Consider the following 19,974-nt stretch of genomic DNA (forward strand, 5'->3'; position numbering starts at 1 on the left):
TTATTCTGACTCATGCTATTATGCTTATCACCTCCCTCTATGTGAATGATAGTGGAGCACTTGAAACCCCTTGAAGTTCCCTTCTTGAAGCGGACATAAAATCACACACACGAGTAGCCTCCCTTTATCATATGGCATCATCATCTGTGGAGGTTCAAGTCCTGCTGCTTTATCAACCCTCAGTATAGTGGCTCTCATCCATACTGAGTATTCCATGATACATCCATAGGCATCTCATTAGATAAGGGGATGAATAGGCACTTAAATTTTCGTCTCCTTGTTTTCCTTTGTTGGAGACATATTTTGAAAGCTCTGACAGGGCACAAAGATAAATCCTTTGTATCTTCTGGCCCAAGGACTGTAGATAATGACAAGATATGGAATTGTCTGTCTGGTTGTCCAGGCAGGCGATAAAATCCCAGCTGTGATAGCAAATATCATACTTAAATTTTGGTAGCTATGGTAGCTACCCTGGTTTATTATCTATGATAATAAAAACACACAGTTGATTTATTTGAATTTGTAAACTAAAAACAATGGCCCAAGGACTGTAGATGATGACAAGATATGGAAGTGTCTGTCTGGTTGTCCAGGCAGGCGATAAAATCCCAGCTGTGATAGCAAATATCATACGTAAATTTTGGTAGCTATGGTAGCTACCCTGGTTTATTATCTATGATAATAAAAACACACAGTTGATTTATTTGAATTTGTAAACTAAAAACAATGACTTTAGTATTTGTAGAGAACTCTGAAAACTTTCTTACTTAAAAAAACTGATTACATCTATTTACTCAACTACACAGCGAATGCCTGTATGTATTTCTTATGTAACGAAGTTCAGTTGGTATCCTCAAAACACTTTCGGCCCATAAGTGTTTTCAGGCTGCATGAAACACAGAGATTACATCTTCCATGCTGTTGGATGGTGTAAACCTACACATGTTATTTGTCATCATTCTCTTGATGTTCAGTTAATGAATTTATAACATTTATAATTAGTGGTAACACCACTCAGGTTACTCAACAAAGGTTCCCATTTGGCATTTCTCCCGTCTGGACTAAATTCTCAACATTATAAATTAAGGTCTGTAGTGGCAAATGTATTGTATGTTATGTAATATGTGCATGTAAGTGATGCAAGAGGGGTGATCAGCTGAGTTACCCAAAGAAACATCGATCAAAGGATTAACCGATAACAGACTGATTGATTAATTACTTCTATCTACTACAGCGGATTTGTCAAAAGGCAGCGAGTGCAGATGTACTAACTACATCCTGTCGTAAAATGTGAGTGTAAAAACAACATCCTCCCTCCAAAGAATTAACCACCATTGCGTTGATTGATTGATTGCACATTATTGGTTAACTAAATTACTTAGAATGGCGGACATCATACAATTAGTTGCCAGGTGTGCTATCTTGGGTGACAAATGAGAGGTTTATCAGGTTTTCACCAATGTCAATGTGAATGTGAAAGACGTGAAACGATGTGTTCGCAAATTAGACAGTTGTAAGAAACACAGCATAGAGCAGGATTATTTACCAGCTGCAGATGAATGGAATATCGTTCTCTTATGTGGATATTGATGGATGCATTCCTGAACAAGGTAGTAGTCTGTTTTAAATTCATTATTTGCATTTGGTTTTAATTTATTTGGTGTAGCATTCAGCAGAATCTATATGACAGAAAACACACTAGATTGCATATGTGTGTGAAATAGGATCCACATTGGCAGTCTATGCAATGTTTAAATGTTACAGTCATGTTAGATATTTACTATCAGTATAAGCAGACTGTGTGTTCTTTTATTAATTTTCAAAATCATACAAATATGACAATAAATTAACTAGGGTCATGAGACAAAATATAGAGACGTACACTGGCATCGTTATTTGACCGTCCTAATGATTTGTGACCATTTCTACCACTGGCAGATTATTAACCTTCAAAGTATTTCATTTGTTTTAATAATACAATACATTTGTAACAATGTTAAAATGACTTCACTTCTGTTCATCTGTCTATAATTAAACTTTCAATTGCACATATGGGTTGAGCAGCAGAGGTCATGAACCAGTCACGAATTCTGGGATATCATCCGGGTACTAATGGGAGAAAAACAATAACAAAAGTTTTCACCAGTCCACGGAAATTGCTCTGCATCAGTGCCCCTTTAATCATTATGTTCATGCAAAATCTTTGTGGTCAGCAATGAGTAATAAGTAGTCTTGATTTTATAAGTCGATGAAAACACAACTGTAGACCATTTTCTATCCTGGAAGCAATGTAGGGGGCAACCCATCTGATTCCGTATATACCATCGGCTTCCACAATGCTCTCTTCACACTCACAAACAACCCATTTAGTACAAACCACTTTCCCAAACAGCGGGAAGTCATTTTAAAACACTCAACATGGAAGTCACATGACTACTACAGTAAACTCCAGACAGTGACTACGGCAATAATAGCATATGTATATAAAATCCTCACTGAACATTTGCTAACGTTGTTATAGAGGTTCGGCACCACAACAAATTATCATAGGCTAGCCAATTTAGTTCACTGAGTAAAGCACACAAGGTATTATGGAGCTATTGCGTTTTATTTGATTCTTATGAGTTTTTTGTACTCCCGTGTTTGTAATTAATTGAGTAAATGTGATTTTTATTGAATAAAATATGCAAATACGCCCCTTATCTGGAGCTCTGTGACACCATCACCCGACACCAAGGAGCAACTGACAGAAAACAACAAATCGGCATGTCTTTGTTGATGTCAAGAAATCAGCAAATAGATGAGCTTCCTACACATTTTATGAACAACTAACTGAAAACTTGTTCTTGAAACTTTCACTACTGGTCCTCTAACTTGAACAAGGACAGTAGGACAAGCGATTCTGGCACTTTCATCACCCTTATCTCTGTTTTCAAGGTGATAACCGAGCTGAGCACTGCTAGGTAAGCTGATAATGTGGAACCTTTGAGTCCTCAAGTATATCGAAAATGACATCAATACTCTGCCACTTGAGGATGTAAGGCCTTTGATGATGTAGAGAATTTTAACTTGGCATATGTTTCAAATCGCATCCACTTGTCATAATACGGTTTGCAAGTCGATCTGTGTAGAGTCAAGGCGACAGCCTTTGCCTCTCTTGCAGAATATCCTCATTATGTGTAGTTAGAACGATGACGCATTCCCGTGAGCTTGTTTGGTAAGAGGATGGACAAGAAGATTCCTCTGGCAGTTTTAGTGACAGTTTTCCTAGTTGTTCTACTGGAAACCACTCTCTTGCTGGCCAATAAGGTGCGACCACAGTCACATGTAGCATCCTTGTTTGTATGATTTTTCTGATTACTCTTAGTAGTGAAAGTGGAGGTAGAAACGCATAAGTGTTCACTCCTTCCCACGAGATGCTTGGAGTGTTTGTTGCTCAAGCAAATGTATCCGGTACTGGAGATATGAATGTTGGTATCTCTCTGTTGAACCTTGTCACAAATGGGTCTGTTTGCGGTGATCCAAATGCTTTGCTTCCAAGTGTAACATCCATTCCATTAGAGATGGTTGTAGAGGACGCAATAGAGTGTCTGGCTTGACATCCTTTGCTCCTGACCCGTGAAGGTCCCGGGGTAGAATAGGCCTTCAGCAACCCATGCTTGCCATAAAAGGTGACTATGCTTGTCGTAAGAGGCGACTAACGGGATCGGGTGGTCAGACTAGCTGACTTGGTTGACACATGTCATCGGTTCCCCATTGTGCAGATCGATGCTCATGTTGTTGATCACTGGATTGTCTGGTCCAGACTCGATTATTTACAGACCGTCGCCATATAGCTGGAATATTGCTAAGTACGACGTAAAACTAAATTCACTCAGTCACTCCTTTGCTCCTGGATGTGACATGCCTTTCAGTTGAAAGGTTAGCCATAGCAGAGTGTGTGATCTTGTTGATCCTTGTTTGTTTATGTAGAACACTACTGTGGAGTTGTCTGTGTGGACTATCAGTAGTTTGTTTCTCAATACACTCGAACAATGTTGTACTGCAATGATTACAGCTTTCATCTCCAAGATTGATGTAAAGAAGGCTGCAACAGCTATATTTCGGTAGACTCTCCATCCCTTTAGTGACGCATCTATGTAAAGATAAGTGCTGTAGTCTGGCTCTGTCAGTTCCTGCGCAAACATTCGACCTGTGTGGCCACCATAACACAATATGGTTTGAATTAGTCAGGTAGGGCTATCCGATCTGAATTGTCCAGGTGAGTATTCTGGAACCGTTGTAACGGTCGTAACTGTTGTCTTCCCCTTCCGCTCATAGCCTAAGTTGAGGTGAGTAGACCGGGAAAACACAGTCACTATCATAGAGGTAATGGAGAGAGTAGTGCTTGCACTATCATAGCTTGAATTTTGCCCCAACAATTCCATGTTGTGAAGAACCTTATTCCCAGGAATGCAGAACTTGCGTCAGATCCAACTCTGACTTCATTAATAATCTTCCGGTAGTACGATACTATTCAGTGTATGCCATGCTCATTGCTGCATAGACACTCCAAGCACCTGAATATTTATGAAAACAGTCATATAGGTGAGGTAATACTAACAGGTACACGCTTCATTTGTAATGAAGATATTGGTACCAGAATCTTGACGATATGCCATGAAGATCTTCATACATTGTTTCCAATTGTCAACACTGTAAGTTGAGAACAGACTCTCATCAACATGAAATCTTTCTACAAAGGAAGGGTTGTTTATCATGATCCTCATAAGATCCTGAGCAGTTAGTGATTTACTTGGCAGCACTCAGCCTTGTCTGTAACTTCACTGTTTGACTTGTCCTGGAGTTGCGTAAGTGATCGCATGTATAGATGACGGAGTAGAAAGATGCAAAACCTTTTGCAACTTAAGCTGACTGCCCTCCTGACACTTGTGTCTGCATTCTTCAACTCACTAAACCTTACAGAAGATAATACAGTGGTCATCTTATACAGATGTTGTGAAGCAGTTCCCACACTTCCTTAACATTGGCACTGGTTAACAGTAGTAACAGAGTTCAATGAAGCGTCGTAAAATACTCATGACAGACCCATCAAGGTTACTGTATTGTGCATGGTTGACATCATCTGTTTTATGCAGGTAACTTTGTCATGATCTTGCTTGATTCTTGCTTAACATTCTTGACGCCTTCATCAATCCCTCTATCTACAGCATCAATCAAGTAACTCTAAGGAACAACTTGGTGAATTCGTCATTCCAAATGCACAAGAACCATGATACTTGACACTTTAACTGAGTAAGTTCTGCTGGTCTATGCACCAGATGCTCAGCGATGGCATGCTAAACCTTCTTCAAAGTAAGTAGCAGAACAGATCATCTTATCCTCTTCAGTAGTGGGGTTCTTCCACTTTATAATTAGCTGATGTGGTGAAGAAGGAATCATCTGATTTTAAAAGGCAGCTTTATAAGTGTGCTTTGGTGGAGATTCTGGACCATTGATCTATAGTATCCAGAAGGGTGCATGTGGCGAATTGTTCCTTGAATGTGCGTGAAGCACTCAAACGTGAGCGTTCATACGTGCCATCCTCTTCATCTGTGGGTGAATTCACATCTGTGGATCCTGTATACAGATCTACACTAGCTAGGCTGTATTAGCACTGTCAGCCGATTTGCTAGACATGATTTGAGAGTACCTTCTAAATCTTTCCTTCATACATCTATCAGCAGCAAATAAACTGTAGTTTGAGATGGACATAACAAATGTGGATCAGCCATAGACAACAATTACCTACAACAGGAACATGATGTTTCAACAATATGAAATTTACATAAATTTTAAGACATTTTAAGACATAATGACAATAAATACAGACCAAAAGCTGTATACAGCTGAATTTAGAATAAGGACTGAAATATCAAAATATATATATATGCTGTATATTGACTCCAAAGTGCCTCCCAATGTCTTGCAGGGCAATAGAAGAGCGAGTGACAAGCATGGCCAGTCATGTGATCGGTGAGGGTGCCAAGTGATAAAGGAAGTCTACTTGTGGGTGAGTGTGATTGTACACATCCACTTCAAGAAGGGAATTTCAAGGGATGTCTAATGTTCCACTATTTTCGCATAGATGGAAGAGATAAGCATAATGGTATGAGTCAAGGTGATGAAAAATAATATGCTATTGACAACAAATAAGGGAACTAGGAATTGAAAGCAGCAAATGTTGAGGTGAAAGGGTGTGTAACCATAGTATTGCACCGTCACAAAAATAGCTCTATCATGGGTAGGGCTATAATCATCACAAGTGGATAGCCCAAACACAGCCAAATGTGGCTCACTCAAACACACCATCTGAGGGATGCTGATGCATGTGCTGCATAGAGAAAACATGAGATGTTCTGTATTTAAGGAGTGACTTAGAGATCAGTGTTAAGCAGATGATAATTTAGCTATTGTGCACCGTGTGTATGTTATTTTTTTGTATTTTTTCAACATTTGTGTTTTGAATGTAATTTTCACTTTGTGAGGCATTTCTGATAACCAGTGACAAGTGAAATATTGTTATGTTGAATCTGGAAGAGATTCAGGTGTTTTATTTTGGTAATGTAATTATGCTGCTGATGTTGCAGCTATATACATTAACAATTTGCAGTTATGCCATATTTTGTAGATACTATACTAGTGTCTATTTATTCAGAAGTTGATGTTGAACATCAGGGCATGGTAGGTGATGACACGCTTACATATGGTCATGTTTGACGCCAGAATTGAGACGTTATCATCAGCTGTGTGGTACATAGTGGAACTTCGTTAGCTGTTTGGAATGACATCATGGCGATGTAACCAAGATACTTTGAAGTTGTTGCTTTGACTGTGCAACTGATCGTTGTGTGTAGATTAATAGTTCATTCCACGTTGTGGTGATGCATAAGATGCACACTGACAAACTCTTCACACAAGCATATGACTTGTACTAATATCTCATGCTATGTTGAGACAATGGTGTTAAAAATGCCTAAACCCATTCAAATGTATGACTTGTATTATGACCTGCATTATGAATAGTCACTAGTGCTTTAACTGTACATGACCTGTCAAAATATTTGATACTAGTATTTGTACTGTGCCGAAACACTCATTTGATGGGTTAATTATTTTCTCGTAAGAACGTTTGTGTTTGGTGGGTGTGGATGCTTGGGTGAATAGTGTTTGCATGTGTTCAGGTTGATGAGGGATGACAATTACTAACCTTTGAACACATGAAGTACTTTTGTTAATAAACTTGTTTACAATTTCCTGGGGTTTTTTCCATTTAAGTCAGGTAAGCATGTGCAACATCCAATGACAATGAGCTTCCATATGAAGCATTACCAACACATGATCCACATAAAGTTAACCTCTGAAAACATATTGGAAAACGCACAATCACTAATGCAACAGAGTTGAATATATGCTTTACAAACTGCTTCTGTAGCAGTATCTCAATGAACAAACAAAATGTAGAATTGTGGGATGATAGGCAAGCGATTGTGTCAAGTTGCCTAAGCATTGGATATATCACAGTGTAATTTCACGCCTGTAGGGCAAGTACTATCCAACAGGTGGGGTTGCAATGAGACCTGGGCGTGGTAGACCAAAATCAATGGCAAGTTCATCTCATTACAATAATAGCCCTACGCAAACGGTTTAAATCAGCACCTGCCATCAATACAGACTTCCATACACTTACTGGACAACAAATTTCACTCCACCATTAAATACCAACTCTATCATGCCTGTCTGAGAAGAAGGCAACCTTTAAAAGGTCTTATCCTTACGGCTAGCCGTGGGTGCCAAAGTTTGGCATGGGCTTTGCACCACTGATGCACCATATTCCAAGAAAAGAGAAGTTTTGCTTAAGATTCACAGATGGCTCTATATGCCAGAGTGGCAATTGACCATAATCAATATGAAGGTGTCAAGGTGTGAGGCAGACTTTCGCAAGACAGGGTATCAGATCTGGTCTTTGTTAATGCATTACTGACCAGTCCGCGACACTGACGAAATTATGCATCCTGTCATGCCTCCACTTGCTAGAATCATCGCCAGTAATTTTCAATTCCATGATGATATGCCAGACCACACAGGGCCCAAACTGTAATAGCTGATCTGACGAGAGGGCATTGCACTGACCCTCTACATCCCTACACCTGTTCCCCCAAATGAACATCTATGGGACCTTGTCAGTATAAGGACATACACCATCAAGGTGTCGAGCATGTGTTGCCCAACATGTTGGATATTTAACTTCACAAGTAAATTTGATTTAGTGGACATTTAGGGCAATTTCACCTTCACTGTCATTTCAGCAGTTCCCTCATCTTGTCAGTAGTATTGTCATAGATTGCAATTTAGCCCAGTTGGCGCTAATGAATAAACTCGAAAATTAATAAACACAAATACTCAATGAAATGCTGACTGCTCAAAACATCACACCAACTCTGAGGTTTTTCACAGAATTTTGTTAAGAAAATAAAGTTTTATGACAAAAAATTATAAAAATACTGACAGTTCACATGACAGACAGGTGAGCGAAAAAGGATGGAGACAGCACAAGTTAACAAAAATTCTGCAGAAACCTCAGAGTTGGTACGATGTTTTGATCAGTGTTCACCCAAGTCTTTTCTGTTTATTAGTTTTCGAGTTAGATTGCAATTCATCAAATATACGATAATTGTTTTCCATGTTCTAATCTTACCGTCCTTGTATACCCAGTGGAAGATCTTTCAGAGTGTGGTTCTACATAGCCTGTACCCACTGGAATGTCATCCATTGTTCGACACCTCGGCCTTACAGTACCAATTGGATAGTCATCTAGGATGTGACCCAACAGACCCTGAACCCACTGGAATGTCATCCATTGTTGACACCTCGGCCTTACAGTACCAATTGGATAGTCATCTAGGATGTGACCCAACAGACCCTGAACCCACTGGAATGTCATCCATTGTTGACACCTCGGCCTTACAGTACCAATTGGATAGTCATCTAGGATGTGACCCAACAGACCCTGTACCCACTGGAATGTTGTCCATGGTCTACACAGTGTACTTAATGTTAACACTTTGACTTTGACTGCCACCACTAGTATACCTGTAGCATCTATATCTGCTCAAAGTTACCACTATGAGTTATCCCGTAGCTTCATCAGTGCTATTTTTAAAACGCTTAAACTGCTAGCAAAATGGGCACAAGAAGCAATTGTCTCCATGTGGTAACAAAGAATGGCAGATGATTGTTTTTTGTGTCTAACTTGACATTTAAAAACTTGTTTCAAAATATCACAAACATAGCTAAGAGATCACTCATAGTGGGAAATGAGATTAGAATTGATGATACAAGTACTCATGAAAAGCAATCGGCAATCCTTTAGCCCATGAGTGCCAAATACAACACTGTCCATTGTTTGACCCAACAGCCCCTTTGAACCTACTATGACATCAACAAGGTGTAATCCAACAGCTCCCCACCCCCCCTAAACCTTCTGAAGCATCAACAAGGTGTGGCCTTTCGACCCAGTGTACCAACCAGATCTTCTTCCAATGTTTGGCCAACAGGAGTCATCTGGACATCCTTCTCCTCCACCATGAGACTTTCTATGTCAGCTTCCACAATCTCAGTAAAAAACTGAAAACAATATCACATATAAGAAAATAACTTTCAAGATACTTCAGTATGTCCTTTACTTCATTTACTTTCAGGTTGTTCCATTCTATTTTTTGGGTGGCCAATATAAGTGACTGCTTATGTGCAGATGTTCAAGATCCATAAACTACTCCTTTATGTTTTTTTCACAAAACAGCTCCCTATTCCAACCTTATACTTTCTGCTCATACCAAAAGAGGTCCAGGTCCTGCCATACCCTCCTTCCTGACACCAACCAAACCAGTTCCAAGTTCTGCCATACCCATCCTCCTGATAAGTGTTCTAAATAAGTGCATGTCTGCTAGCAAAATGCTAGCTGACCTTTGCTCAGGCATGTCAAAAGTTACTGAAGTTGGCCTGCATTGCTAGTGATAATTTGGGAACTGATTATGTTTCCTGAATCCTGACTAGCTAAATGCTCAAAAACACAAACAAATAGTCAAATGAAAAGTAATTACTAATCTACTATCTTAATTGTAAGCAGTAATGTCATTGGTCAGTTCGCAAGTGCCAGAGTATGACCCCAGTGATTTAGCACTGGTTGAAAGCAAACCCCAGAGAGCTAAGAAGGGTTCTCCAACCCTAGAAATCTGAGGAAGTCTGACATGATAAGCAGACAGATTTACATGCATATATATATGTGGCAGAGGATGGTGAGGCCAAAACAACTCAAGATTCTGATGGGGACAGCTGCTATGATGGTGATGGCAGCATCCCAGATGCTGACAATTATGATGTGGAGGATTCTTCCAGTGATGACTGAAGTTCTAGATGTAATTTAATATGAAGATAATTATGCCCCACATGTTTTACAGAGGTATTAAAATGGACTCTGTCCCTGTGTTCATGCTTATTTGTTACTTTCGAGAGCAGAGCTCTAAAACCGTTCACTGTTTCTTCACCAAACTTGGCACATAAATAGGTCTGGTAGTGTAATGGTGTTTTTTGGCAGTTTTGGAATTCTGAATTAAATATTTTGGGGATTTCCATGGCAACATGTTTGACTCTGACGAACACTGGTGCTAGTGTCCTTTCCTGGAGCAGAACCTACAAACCATTCACTGTTTCTTCACCAAATTTCATACATACATGTATTTAGTAGTGGATTAGTGTTTTTCAGTAGTTTTGGAATTCTCATTAAAATATATTTTGCGATTCCACGGCAACAAGTTTGACTTCAGTTGAATTTGACGGAAGTGCTCCTATCTGGAGAGGAACTTAAAAACCTTTTAATGCTCTCCTTCCACTTTACTAATTACACGCCAAACATTTGACATCATCTTAACCTGAGACTTGTTTATGAAGATTATTTTGCCATTGCAGAGTATGGTATCACAATGAACATGTTGTCAATGTTTTGCATACCCCAAACACTGTTCCTTCAACATATTTAACATAACCAAATTAAGCTCCAGGCAACTGAATTTGTAGCTGCTCTTGCACAAACAGTCCTATCTTGCATTTTTATTTACTGAGCACCAACATGAAGAAGATTTGTTAAGAAACCTCTAAAAATAAACTTTCTTAAAAAACATAATTAACACATGTGGAGAGATGCCTTCCAGATCAAATGTCTAGGTCATATTAATCAGTTGTGTAGCTACTCTGGACTAAAAGTTTGTGCTGATTCCTTTATAGTTAGAGGATTAATCTTTTTGGGGCTCCAGTATTAAATTGGTGAAAATGGGGGGATACCTATTCATAATGAATGAGGTGAAAATGTATCGAGACGGGACTGAAATGATAATTTTATTATGCATACTGTATATTACATCTTTACTGAATAGGTAAGTTTTGGTCTACTATGTAAACAAAATAGTGCACAAACTGTGTGCAATAACTGTTTTATCTGTTTGATGGGCATTTTAGAAGTATGGCGAGTCACATGAAAGTAAGATTCTTTATGGGTAACAACTTCTTTTACTGTACTTGATGTGTCATTTCAGTATGAATTCATATACTGTTGTCAACAAAATCATATATACTAGAAGTTGTTATCCATAACAAATGTGTATAGAGATGTTGGGTTTTGTAAATACATATTTACTGAATTTGCGCTTGATCCAATCAAAAATCATCTCAGTAGAGATGGTGAACTACTGCATGGCTGGAAACTGTCATTCGTCCAAGTACAAAGCAGGACTTGAAACCGCACCAGTTTCTGTCAGATCCAGTCATCCGAGAAAAATGGATGTAGTTTGTTTGCAACCCACAGACATAAAAACATGTCATGTGTACAAGTATCACACCTGCCTTATTACATAATGTGGCAGGGACAGGACTCGGGTGCACAAGTCATAAATTAATTTATTTTGTTTATGGTGTATAGCCTGATAGGTGTTCAGTTCAAATTGCATGTGGTCAATGATTGAAACTGTGTATTGCATTTTGTTTTTAGCAGACGGGCTAGCAGACATGTAGGTGTCAATAAACCAGACATTGTGCTTTCTTTGTGACAGAGGCTGCTTACGACAATCAACAAGTTGTTTTTATGTAACAAGTAGATTATTTACTTGTTTGTGTACACAACCAAGGACAGACTACCGCTCATGACCTCATACTCCGGGCATGCATTCTGTTTCAAGCTCCTATTCACTCCGCATGCATTACGGGCACAGTGTTGAAACCACTCTTTCCCCCAGCACTAGGGGACATTTAGTGAATCATTTGAACCCTGATTTTGCAGGATTTTTTTTTTATCATGTTTGTTTTCAACTTTATAAGTTGAATTGGCATTTTTGATGATTTGTTTCGCTAAGTACATACCAAAAGGTATCAGGATCTGCAAAGTTGTACTTTATGTTGCATGTGACCTTTAAAAATTTCTACAACAGTGGTAACCATATTTTGAATAAAATATTTACAAAACAAAAAAACAGGTTTGCGTCTCAATGGACCACACCTACCAAACCTAGAATGAACCCATCTACAAACAACAGGTAACTCTACGCTGTCACTTTGTAAGTCACTTTCCAAGCTGAACACTATCAAACAGAATGTAGGGAGGCGGGTGGCCCTCCCCTAAGGAGCACTCTCTTCAAAGAATCATCAACCCCAACCTCTCATAAGAGATCCTCATTGGGGTACCTTACTCCTACAGACCGGGAATGGCATTCTGTCTAGCAAAACCCTCTTCGTAACTAGTGGAATTCCCCTCGTCTAAAAATAGATGAAATTCACACTTACCCAATCAAATGTCCACGATACATTGAATGGTGATGATACGACTAGGCACGGCGTAAGAAAAAGGTTATGCTTATAATAACCCAATAATTTATGAGCCAGAAATACCGACCCCCTCTCAATTTGGACGAGAATACAAAGTATATATATGTCAAAAATGTCACAGGCCAGGATTGTATCAGAAGCAAAGGCAGGACACATGTGCTAATATTCGCCATTCTAGTGAAAATAAACAGTGCTGGATAAAAAAAAATACCACCAAACAGCTCACAACCAACTAGAGGGGAGATTGGAATAGCCCAGCACTAAGTACAGAATGCAGTGGGAGGGAAACTCGAGGGCTCATTCAGCTCGAGAGTGACAACTCTGCCCAGTGCTAAGAACTGATTGACTAAACAGAGTACACTCACGAGAGTGTCAGTCAAGCTAGTAATGGCAAATGAACATGCTCAGCTGGAAGATCTCCTCAATAGGCAGAGCTGCTGCATATGCCTTTGAGGTGGTGACAGCTTTAACAGAATGAGCCCTCAGGAGTAAGCCCTTTATGTACATAATTAGTACAAATGGCAGAGACAAGCCATTGGAAATAGTCTGCTTGCTCACTGGAAGACCAGACTTACCCCCAGCAAAACTGCAAAACAACTGACTGTCCATACAGATGTCCTTTGTTCATTTGAAATAAAACTGGAGGGTCTTACATACATGTAAGACCTGAACACATCAAAGAGAGGTACCCAGTAGGGTACCCAGTAGGCCAACTGAAAGTCAGTAACTCAATAGGCACCATAGCATCTATCCTCACAGTGAACATTTCCCTCCACGAAGCCAGAATTGTGACTGCAACTGGTGCAGGAATTCAACTTGCTTGGTGGTGATTCTGGATAGTGGCCAATCCACCCACTGAATCCTGGGATTCCGTTGCTGCACGCAATTCTGTGATAGTAAGTCTGGTCGAAAGGGTTAACGGTACAAGAGGCTGAGCCAGAAACCTGAAGATTACCGGATACCAGCTTTGAGATGACCAAAGAGGTGCAATGAGCACAAGTAGTCGAGCTGGCTGGGTGGCAAGCTGCGACAGGATCCTTGAATTAATGGAATCAGTGGGAATGCACACAGAATCCTTCCCAACCAGTAAAGCTGGAAGAAGTCATTGGCTACTGCTCTGGAATCCAAGAGCAAAACACTGCTGGTTCATCGCCCCAGAGGCAAACAGATCCACTTGTAACAACCCATACAAGTGGGAGATAACCTCAAATATCCCCCAATACAACCTCCACCTGTGAGGGGCTAGAATGTAAAGGGCGCACCACAGCAGAAACTGCCATACCGCCTGAAGAAGGGACAGAGATACCATAACGCCCTGTTTGAGGATGTAGGTCATGGGGGTCTAGTTGTCCATCTCTAGACGCACCACCTGACCACAAACCTACCCCACAAAACTCTTGAAAACCAATCGGACTGCTCATGTTTATGTGTAGACTATGTAAATGTTTAAGAAATAGGAGTTTGCTTCGTAAAATGTAAGGTATCATAAGATCGATGTACTCCAATGTAAAATCATGTGTCTGCTGTGGCGATGGCATAAGTTACTTTTTCGACTGTCCTGTCGGCTTGTGTCAAGGATGTGTTTTAAGTCCTCTACTTTTCTCTTATTTCATTAGTGAACTATTTAGATATCATGAACTCTGGTAAACATAGCATCCAACTTTCTTCCAATGTAATCAAACTTTTCATGTTATTATTTGCTGCTGATGTCATTCTTATGTCCAGTACTGTACATGGTCTTCAAAATCAACTAGATATACTTTCAGCGCATGCAGATAAATGACAGCTGAGTGTGAATCTAGATAAAACTAATATTGTTGCATTCCATAGAGGTGGTCCTTTGTTGGCCAGAGAGAAACGAGAAACGGGTTTTTTTTTTAAGATAAACACACGAATGTTGTAAATGATTATAAATACCTTGGCATATTGTTTACTCATACACTGAATCTGAATATGTCTGTACTTAACCTGGTGAAAAGAGTAAAGAAACCACTATTACAACTTCACTCTGTTGTTCCTCTGTTCAGTGCTATTCTACCAACTATTTACTTGAAACTATTACTGATTTTACTGTATGGATGTGAAATATGGGGTTTTAGAGAGTATTATACCATAGAAAATATTCATTGGCTTGCCTGTAAAAAGTTTCTACATGTTGGTTTGTCAACACCAAATGCTATGGTTTATGGTGAATATGGGAGGTTCCCATTGTACATATCATCTTATTGTCCCTGTTTAAAATATTAGTGTAAAATAATTACTATGCCTGAACATCGTTTACCTGAAAAAGCCTTCAATATGCTTCTACATCTTGATTATCTTGGAATAACTGGACATCCCATATTTGCACCTTACTATTTAGACATGGATTTGGTTGTATTTGGTTATCACAGACAATTGGCAATGTATGTTGATTAGACAGTTTATTACAAGTCTGTCCACCACCGCTAGTGAAGAAGCAGCCACTTCGGCACCTTGAGAACAGTCTAGTAACCTTGTATGGGTTGCATCCTCAACCGTGCAAACCAAGCCAAGTCCACCATCGCCGTCATGTTGCCTAGCAACTGCAGCCACGTCTGGCCTGAGGCCCTGGTAGATTCAAGAAACTGATGTGGTCCTGCTTGATCTGGACCTTGTGAGTGGTATCAAGACTTAACTGCTGGGCTAATGTCAATAGAATCCAGTTGTCAAGGTACAGATGACAAAACTGACCCCGAGATCTGGCTAACTGGGCTGTAAAATCAACATTAGTTACGTGAACCCCTTGGCGCAGTGGCGATGCGATAGGGGAGAACATGGAACAGGTAACACAGCCCGTTAAAGGAGAATTGAAAACACTTCCTGAAATCGGGGTATATTGGAACATTTTTGAGGTCGATTGACATGAGCCAATCGCAGATGAAATCACAGAGTGAAGTGTCTCCATCAGAAAAAATGGCACCTGAATGAGATGGTTCAGATCAAGACTGTGAATGGGCCTGAACCCTCCGTCTTTCTTGGTCACTATGAAATACATGGAATAGAATCCCTCATTTTAATGACCACCTCGATGTCTAGCAAAGCAAAGACCTCAGTACAGAGGATATCTGCTTTTTCCTCGGTGGTCGGCATTGGTGTGTGACATACTTCAGTGAAATGGGGTGGATGCCTCTTCAACTGTGGCAAAAGGCCTTCCCTGAGTGTGGGCAGGACTCTGGGATTTCAAGTGGCTGCCTACCATTCCTGAAGGAAGAGGGACAGCCTGCCGCCGAGAGGGACATTTGGAAGGAGGCAGTGTACCCCTACACTTGGCAATGTAACACTTGCCTGCCCAGGGAACACCAAGGGCGTCGGAGAGATTAACAGTAAGCTGGGTCAGACTACACTTTCCCCCGAAAATTCTGCTGGGACCCACATGCCTTGCCCCTGCCCATATCTTTCTTGTTCTTCTAGGACCGAAGTGGAGCCGTCCACCTACCAGTCTCCTTCGCTGGTGTCAAAGGATAGGAAGCTGACAGGAACGCGGGCTGCTGTTGAGACACAGGCAGCTGCTCTAGTAAGGGTTTGAAATACCTAAAAGTAGAAACAGCCTCAGCAACCCCCAGTACTACTTCAATTGGGCCCGGGATAAAAGAGCACCCATCATAAATGGAAGCAAGAGTAGTGCTTGCTGTGTGGATGGAGAATAACACCCCACTGGTAACCACAAACGATGCAAGCCCATGACTGAAGCCATCATTTGACTGGCACAGCTATGAGAAGTGGCTGCTGGGATTGCAGAGAGCTCAACAACCACCATACAGGATCTACAACGAAGGACTCAATCTGGATTGTCGAGAACCATGAAGTTCCCAGAGATCTTCCAGTAAGTATGAGTCTGAAGACACATAAAATCTTCATCGTTGGAGTGAGGAGACTGTGACCAACGACCAGTGATAACAGGAATACATTGAGTACAGGCCATGGTGTAATCCCTGAAAGACTGACAGGTAAGATGCTTACATTTCTAATATCAAATGTCCCATTTACATTGTCCCACACAATTGACACAGGAAGAATGAAAAGAAAACTTTGTTGCATTGTGCACTTTTTTTTTCTCGCCTTTGACTGGTTGGTCTTCCCCCATCATGTGGATTGGGAGATAAAACACATCCACAATCAGGTGAGACAAAAAGAGAATGATGATTCAAAGGTGGTCACATAAGTAGCTAGTGGGGCATGTTGCATTCTGTGGATGCACAGGCAAATGAGCAAGAGAGGCCTTGGGAGAAAAGTTTTGCATTGTTCCACCCAGTGTCAAAGCAACAGAGACAATGGCATACCGTGAGATAGGATAAGTTTAAAAATGCACTGTGTAACCTTACGATATGCAGAAACATGGAGGAACATCACCTGCATCCACAAGAGAATTGAAACAGTGAAGTAAAGGTGTTTGGACACAAGGGAACAGTTGCCGCTTACGGACCTGTTTCCAGAGCATTTCATTGGCATCCTTAGGAGGCGGTTATCATGCTCACCATCACAAAATCGCCTGTAGAAGTGTTTTTCATTATTTCTGAAAGGTTTATTTTGTTCGATGTTTTTCTTTTTCAATATTTTCTTTCAGTCCCAACCTGTATTTTTGATTTAAGGTAATCAACAATTTCGACAAGTACCTTTTATTTTGTTGTCTTGTACTGTAATTTCAATTTTCTCCAAATTGTCATTTGTCATTTTGACATTGGACTCCCTGATTATCTATCTATCTATCTATCTATCAGCAATCTCAGAGTCTCAGAGTGCCAATGTTCTGGTAAGACTTTGCACATAAGGTGACCACCTCGTTTTATAAAGGAAGAAGTATGTATGACAATTCACAAGGAACATGGCCAACTACTGTTCTGTCTTTGCATACCTATGTAATTCGGATGATTATTCTCCACACAGGCCTGTAACCATTCACTCATGAGTGGATCCCATACATGTTTGTAAACATGAAAGCCCCTGATTGCTGACTCTGTAACTGGAGAATACCGATTGACCCATGTCATGTGGTCCATGCCACATGAATGACTGGAAGTAATGATGTAAGGAACCAACCCTAAATATATCTACTTTTAGACCAAGGGAGAATACATTAGTGAAACAAATGCAAATGTCTATACCCAGTGCTTCTTAGAGACCTGGCACTTATTAGAGGCCTTAAGGAAATACAGTATTTTCTAGTTTCTGTTAGGTTTACTTGAAAGCATTTTTTCTTCAGCGTACTGTTAATAGTTTTAGATGCTTTTTCTTTGGAAACTGTATGAAATTCATCCAAGGACTGAGCAGCAGCAAAGACACAACAGTTAACTTCATTAAATGAACAGTCTGCAGAAAGTTTCAAAGAAATAATGTCATTCAATAAATTGATTTCATGTTTGGGAAGTAACATTTGCTTGTTGAATTGGCCTCTGTCTTTCTAAAGGTACATCAGATAATACATCATAAACAGAATGAAACACAAGAGTCATCATAAGATGACATATCCCCCTGGCCCCCACATGTTTGAAAAGACTAAGTTTGAAACATTTCAATGGAAATAATACAATTATAAATGCCATATATCTCTGAACAGCATAAGGCAACACTTCAAGATCTGTCTCACATATCTGCCAAGACCTGTTGAAAGATATCAAATGGTTTTTGAGTTGTGCTCCACAAATGAAACCCATCCCTTTAGAGACTAAGTATGGATCATTTACATGGAAATCATGAAAAATAGAAATGACACAAATCTGCAAATAGCAAAGGGCACCACTTCAAGATCTGTCTTACATATCTGCCAAGATCTGTTCAAAGATATGAAGTGGTTTTAGACTTGTGCTCCGGAAACAAAGCCAAAATGTTTCCATGAAAAAAATGCCAAAACTGTAAACAGGAAAAGTAACCACTTTGTGGTCTGCCTCACGTATCTGTCAAGATTTGCCAAAAGATGTTACATAGTTTTCAAGTTCTGGAAACGAAACACACCCCTCACTTTTGAGAGTAAGTCCGAAACGTTTCCATGGAGACTGAGAAAATAATAAATCACAAAAACCTGCTAATAGCAAAAGGCACCACTTTAGTTTCTGACTGATTTGTCTACCATGTTTTGCAGAAATATGTAATTTTCTGAATAAAACTGATATGTCATAATTATCCTGACTCTTAATTGCTTATCTCCTCTTTCTGGCGAAGGTAGTGGAACACCTGAAATTCCTTGACGTTCCCTTCTAAAAGAAGCAGTCGTAAAAATACACTCACCCATGTGTAGCCTCCCTTTACCCACGCATATGGTAAGCTGATCTGCTATGATTGTCATTCTCTCTTTAATAATCGCCTGACTCTAGAATTATAGGAATTCAGAGTGCCTATGAGGGGCAGATGGGAGGGCTTTCATCATGAGTCAGGATAAGTATAAAATATCAATTTATTCAGAAAATTACATATTTTTCCTTATCTTGGCTCATGCTTAATTGCTTACAGAATCCGATTGAAACGGCGGTGGGTCAGGCTGGTTGTTCAAAACTATGTCAAATAATTTCCCAACTTAACAGGGACTTGTAACGGAGATAATTCGGTCCTGTTCTTCTAATATTCAGTGTAGATTCAGCAGGGATCATATCCAGTCAAACTTGTCTTCCATAGACAACTTCGTTGACAGGTACATGATGACATCAAAAGTAACTACTTGCATACTGCTAGTTTCTGATGCAACTAAATGTCAAGATAAAGCAATTGAGACTGGTTGCAACCCTTCTTCATGTACACGTATCTTCATTACGAGTACAGGGTCATAATCGCTCATGTTAGTCTGTTAAAGAGGTGCGCATGGACTTTCCACCATTATACTCTGCAGAACTTCTGGCTTCCACAAGTCACGAGATAAGTCGGGTGAGTGAAGTCAGGGCCTTTGTAGAACTGAGCGACTGTTAGGGAACTGTTAGTTGCTGAGCAACGACGAGAGGCTCAAACTGATAATTGCCAGCGATGTCCTCCGTGGCTATGTCTCGTAAGTAACGGTTGGCAAACACAGTGTTTGACTTCCAAAAGCAGCCCTCCATTATAGTTGATAGCGAGCAA

The 19,974-nt window shown here is 40.0% G+C and overlaps 1 protein-coding gene across 2 annotated transcripts in view; it reads right to left on the reverse strand.

Annotated features, from left to right (window-relative positions):
• LOC137261048 (RNA cytidine acetyltransferase-like) overlaps window positions 1-19,974 on the reverse strand; it is a 202,082-nt gene that overhangs the window by 15,054 nt on the left and 167,054 nt on the right. For both annotated transcript variants that reach the window (XM_067798710.1, XM_067798711.1), the window contains exon 24: window positions 9,568-9,666. In XM_067798710.1, coding sequence (XP_067654811.1) covers window positions 9,568-9,666 — 99 coding nt within the window. The remainder of the gene's footprint in view (window positions 1-9,567; window positions 9,667-19,974) is intronic.

This window comes from Haliotis asinina, chromosome 14 (genome assembly GCF_037392515.1).
Source record: "Haliotis asinina isolate JCU_RB_2024 chromosome 14, JCU_Hal_asi_v2, whole genome shotgun sequence".
In the NCBI taxonomy this organism is placed as follows: Eukaryota; Metazoa; Mollusca; class Gastropoda; order Lepetellida; family Haliotidae; genus Haliotis; species Haliotis asinina.